General features: G+C 39.6%; 1 protein-coding gene across 3 annotated transcripts in view; it reads left to right on the plus strand.

Moving 5' to 3' along the window:
• LOC101858446 (dynamin-like 120 kDa protein, mitochondrial) overlaps positions 1-6,000 on the plus strand; it is a gene marked incomplete in the record, with an annotated part of 45,137 nt that extends 39,137 nt beyond the window's left edge. For all 3 annotated transcript variants that reach the window (XM_035972735.1, XM_035972734.1, XM_035972736.1), the window contains 4 exon segments: positions 127-243; positions 1,803-1,896; positions 2,746-2,856; positions 3,576-6,000. In XM_035972735.1, the coding sequence (XP_035828628.1) occupies positions 127-243; positions 1,803-1,896; positions 2,746-2,856; positions 3,576-3,640 (387 nt within the window).

Raw genomic sequence — 6,000 nt, forward strand, 5'->3', positions numbered from 1 at the left:
GTCTCGCTTTTCCCCTTGCACAGAATTACAGTGATCACATAGATGTGTTTCTCTTTTACTCTCACTAAAACTCAAATGAATAACTATGCACTAATGGCTGTCCTTGTGTTTCAACTTGTGTGGCAGATCCGAGAGACGTGGTACAACGTGTACCGTAGACACTTCTACAAGCGAGCGGTGCAGCAGGCGTCGGACTGCCGCAAGGGCTTCTACTACTACCAGAAAGGCTTTCAGGAACAAGGGGTACTTACTCATTATCTTTTTTATCTGTTGTGCCCTCAGCAATTCCCAAATTATATGGATAGTTGTAGAGTGACACCCACTTTTTTTTCTTCTTTCTTCTCTTTTGTTTATAAGTGGAGACCCCAGTCTCTAGTGTGTCTAGAAGTGGAGACCCCAGTCTCTAGTGTGTCTATAAGAAGACACCCCAGTCTCTAGTGTGTCTATAAGAAGACACCCCAGTCTCTAGTGTGTCTATAAGAAGACACCCCAGTCTCTAGTGTGTCTGTAAGTGGAGACCCCAGTCTCTAGTGTGTCTGTAAGTGGAGACCCCAGTCTCTAGTGTGTCTGTAAGAGGAGACCCCAGTCTCTAGTGTGTCTGTAAGTGGAGACCCCAGTCTCTAGTGTGTCTATAAGTGGAGACCCCAGTCTCTAGTGTGTCTGTAAGTGGAGACCCCAGTCTCTAGTGTGTCTGTAAGTGGAGACACCAGTCTCTAGAATGTCTATGAGTGGAGACACCTATCTCTAGTGTGTTTATAAGTGGACACCCCAGTCTCTAGTGTATAGGTTGCTGTTCACTGTAGGTCCCCCAGGCTCTTGTAGAGGTTTGGGTCTGCCTGCTGAGGGATGGGCCAACATTTCTTAGTAAGGGATACTACCACTCTTTGGTCTTACTTTTCTTTCATTCTGTAGTTCTTAGCTCTTTCATAGAAGAAAAGAATTGTGAGTTTGTGTGTTTGTGTGGATTTGCTTGTGTTGAATGTGTGTGTTTTACGTTTTGCGTTTGTTTTCATACTTCTTTCTTACTCTGAGAGGACTTCCTGTTTTATTTTACAGGTGGTCCGCATGCACAATAATCGACCAAGGCAAATTTCTTCCTGTGAGAGGAAAAAGGATTGTCATTGCCTTTGTGTGTGCTAGTTTTCTTGTTTACCTGTGTTTTTGTCCAGTTTAGGATAGATCATATATTTCCATCTTATCATATATTTTCAGCCTGATTTCTGTAAAGTGTTCTCATTGGCGGGTTTCTGTTGGTGTGATGCCATACATTTGTAGTTTGTTCGTCTAAAGCAGAGGAAAAAGTCTGCTGATTAAATTTACTGGCATCTGTGGTGAAGTACACAGGCTCTTTGCCATTGCATGCAAAAGTTGGGAGTTAGATTTTCGCTTTGGGATGTTATCACATAGATCATCCTTGTCTGTCTGCCGAGATGCTATATCCGACTCTGTCAGAGTTGGCCTTGGCGAGCAGGTTCAGTACAGGCTGTTTGCCGTCACATCTAGATTGTGTTGAGAGCAGCATAACACTAACGCTGTTACAATCTGTTTGTTTCCTCCGATGGAGGGTCGCTATGATGTATTCAGTCGAACCTGCTCTAAAAAACGCGTGTCGCAGACAATCACCTGTACAAATGAACACTTCCCACTTCCCCCTTACTTTTAAAAAAGATTGTAATACTTCTAGCACTGTCCAAAACTTCCACTTTACTCCTCAACAACGGATGGCCATCTGGACAATTTCGGCTGTATTTTATTATCTTATGTTATCCCCATCTAATCTTCTCCCCCCCCCACTCCCCCAGTTGAACTGCAATGCAGTGGTGTTGTTCTGGAGACTGCAGAGGATGTTGGATGTGACAAGCAACGCGCTACGACAACAGGTGGTCAACAATGAGGGTAAGTCGACTCTTTTTTAGTTTTATCACATATCACCATTTTAAATCTTTTTTTCTGAAAATCTTTTGTAAATCACGGGCCACTGGTGTACTGGTGGATACGGTTCAAAGGGTTATCCCTATCCATACGTCGTGTTTTACCAATTACTGTCGTATCTATATGACGTGGGGAACTCTGTGCCACCACTTTCAAAGAGGAAATTTACTCGTTAATTCGATCCGTATGCTTTGCATAGCAGTCTGTTAAAATGATTTTTTGAGAAATGCTGAAATTTTCAAAGAGATCTTCATACTAGAAATATTCTAAAATGTGAAGAATACAACCCTGGGGGTATAAAATGACCTCAGGGCGTACGGATAAGGATAAGGAGGCAGACCTGCAGCACTGCCCGTTGCCTGTCCATAGAGGTTGACTGGACATAACTTGAGATGCAAGAGCAGCAATAATATCCTACTAATTTGCATTTATATAGCACATATTCATGCTTTACAGAGCCTACAACTTCACAACCATTCGTAATGTAAAAGTTACCTCTGTTGTGGAAAAAGAGCACCCATAGGTCTTGTAGATTGTTTGGCCTTTAAGTTGGTAAACATTTTAAAAAAAATGTTGTGTGCTTACAGAATCAAATCTTGTTTGGACGATGTTTTACCATTTTAGCAAAAGAAATAAAGAGAAACTTTTGTGAGGCCCTCAAATTCGATCAAACAATAAAGTCCGCCTTTTTTTAAAACTGCGTCGTGTAAAACCATTTTGTTTACTGACCCTGTAATCATTGTTTGCTCTCTATATTGGGCCTTTTGTGACTCACAGAATTTCTCTATTCTGTCATTGTGTTGTTGTGCTTAGCTCGCAGACTGGAGCGGATCATCAAGGAGGTTCTAGATGAGATTGGGGAGGACAAGAAGTTGTTGGAGCAGCTGCTTACTGGCAGACGTGTGCTTCTGGCTGAAGAACTCAGTGAGTTTCTGTTTTGTTTGTTTTTGTTCCTCCTGAGTCTTGTTTTTTTAAGTCACTTTAACTTTAATGATAGACAAAACTTTACTATGAGAATGAGAGCAAATTATGAATCTTTCAGAGACTTTCAAAACTTTTTTGTTTGAGAAGGAGAGAGATGTTCTTGGAGTCAGAACTGATTTCAAGTCAAACTGGGTCAGACTCTAGAGTGATCGGAGTCAACTGTTTTGGGCTGGAGCTCTTAACAAATTTTTGTCCTTCATTGGGCATCATGTAATTGCATGTGGTGTTTACAGTAATTTAAGTTGTTTTCATTTTCTCCTGAAATTAATTTTGTATTTGAGTGGGGTTGGCGAGAGCAACTGGTAACTCCTAATAGTCCTATTTGCTTTATTATTTTTAAAATTATTTTTTTTGTTTTTTCTGTTCTGTCTTCTTTGCTTTGTCCCTGCACTGTTATCATATCGAAGTGCTTTTCTTTACTGAAACTTAAAGTGGATGGTTGGTGAACGCTCTGGTACGGTTTGATCCTTCTTAATTGTCATATATCTAACATCCTTATCTCTCCTTCTTTTTTGTATGTTACTCTCCAGTTACACCTCTAATCTTTGGCCTCTTATATGGTCAGTTTGTGTTGCAAGTGCCATAAAACTCTTACGAAAACTAAGAAAAGCTCAAATTGAAACTTAACAAACCCATACGTTTTGTTTTTTTTTCTCCAGAAAAAGTGCGTCAGGTTCAAGACAAGCTGGAAGAGTTTATCCGAGCTCTCAACCAGGAGAAGTGATCCATGGAGACAGTTCTAGAATTTTCTTCTGTGTAACAAATGTTAACTCTGTTTGGCTGTGTATGCGTGTGTGCATGTATGGGTGTGTCTGTGTTGGGGGACGGGGGTGTCTGACTGTTATCACTGATAAAACATTGCTAGCGTTTTTGAATTAACATTGACTTAAAGGCGAAAAACATGTTTAGAGATATTGCTGCTTCTATTTTTGATGCACATATTTATAGTGTTATGGTTGTCAAAGTTAACGAAAAGTAGAAAAATATAAGTCATGGCTCTTAGTAGCCTTAGATTCAGGAGAGGGCAGGTAGTTTTGTTCCCCTTCCCTTGGGAGAATCAGTTGTGAGTTACTTTTGGTGTTGGAAAAAAAGAAGTGGTATATAAGTTAATAAACAGAGAATGATAGTGGCTAGTGCCTCACTTTTCCCGTAGAATTAATATTCTTAGGTGTGCATGTGTGTGTGTGTATAGGCTTGATGTTACGCTTGATTTGAAGTACTTTGCCAAATAAAACTCACTCTGGGTGTTGGGTGAATTTCATTATTTCGTATTCTCTCACTTGCCAAGCTGTGTGAGATATTCTTAAGGAATATGTTCCAATAGTCCCTTTTGCTGTTTAAACAGGGATATCTTTTTTTTTACGTATGTTTTGTCAACTTGAAATTTGAAAAGATATATCGTGCCTGTGCTTTGTGGAGACTTCTTTCACCCAGCTGTGCTGATTCTGTGGATAGTTTTCAGTTTTGAGTGTTTTGACGTCTTGAATGTTTAGCTGTTTTCTGATAATTGTGATAGATGCCTGGCAGTGTATTTTACATTGTTGCGTTGAACTTATAGGGTGGACGGAAGAAATTACGAATGAGTGCGCTTTTGATGTTTCCAATAACTGTTTCTTTTTCTTTTTTTAACTTTTGTCTTTCCAATGAGGGCTTCTTGCCCACTCTTCTGCTTTTCTGTCTTCTCTGAAGGGATAAGCAGACTTTCCAAATGTGTTTATAATCAGGCTGCATTTGGCCCCCGCCAAGCCCCTCTTCCTCCCCCCATTTTTGTTTTTGACCTTTTTAATGTCTTCTGGCCCTGCCCAGTGAGTGATAAGAGGGCACCATATATAGGTCCTACTTCTTTTCATTCCCTCTGTTGTTCCAGCCTTTCTTTTTCTTTTAACCTTGCACAGAATGGCCGCTAACTGTGTCAATGGCAATGTGCTTCTCTTCACTGAGAATGGCAATACCTCTATTCTTCGTCTGTGCTTGTATGCGAAATCCTCTTCAAAGTGCAAGGTTGGGACCTGTTTTTGTGGAGGGTTATACTGACATGTACAATTCTGGGCTCTTTTACAAGGTAAAAAAGCCTCCTTTCTAATTCAACTTCCACAGGTTCGTCGTGAAAAAGTAGTTGGTAGCTAGGCACAGTGATGTAGTGTGCTTCTGCTAATTCTTTTATTGTTTCCCAGTGTTACTATTGTCTTAATTTGTTTTTGATGAAGTGTGGTCATTCTAGTATTAGCTCTCTTTATTCCACTCAACCCTCTGGAATGATGATTCTGCCCTCTGGAAATATATGTGCCATTCTTTGTTTTCATTAGTCTTTTTTTTCTTTTCTCCTGAAATATCTATCTTTGTAAGATGACTTTGTGCATGTTTTGTTTTGTTTTGTTATTTTTTTTTTTTTTTAGTATATGAAGAGAATGCGAGGGTATGTATGTCCAGAGCTGTTGGGTGCCTGAACACTAAGACATGGTACAAGTATGAGCTACTAACATTGACTTGGGACTTTGATATGGAACCTCTTCTTCCTTGACTTTTTCGCACTGCTCTCTCATCTTGACCCAATTTTGTTACCTAAGATTTTAATGTTTTCGATTGACAATAAGCTTGAAGTTATTTTATTGACTCTGGGAACTGAACCCTAAAAGGGGCAGTTGTGTCCATGTTTGTGAGATGAGAACTAACAATAAGATGTCCCTTTTCACCTCTCTAAATTGAGCAACCAGGTGTTTAGAAGACTTTTCTCTCATGACTGAAGGATTTTCATCAGATCTCATCAATATCGATGAGGAAGTATTGTTCTGATTACGATAATGTAAAGACAAGGGGAAATATTTGTATCACCAGCATCCTCAGGTGTCTTTTTATTAGCAGATTATGCCATTTTCATCTCAGATGTTGTAGACTTTTTTTTTTAAACCTTTTGTTATCAAGAGTTGTGGGACTTTAGTGTGTTGTCTCATGAGAGGTTTGTTTGATATACGCCCCTATCTTTTGACATACTGCTACTACTGGCTGTTTCATTTATTTATGCATTTGTGCAAATTTCTGAATGTAGACTGACCGGAGAAATTAAATGAGTTTTCTCATATGGTA

The sequence above is a fragment of the Aplysia californica genome, unplaced genomic scaffold (genome assembly GCF_000002075.1).
Source record: "Aplysia californica isolate F4 #8 unplaced genomic scaffold, AplCal3.0 scaffold00818, whole genome shotgun sequence".
Lineage (NCBI taxonomy): Eukaryota > Metazoa > Mollusca > Gastropoda > Aplysiida > Aplysiidae > Aplysia > Aplysia californica.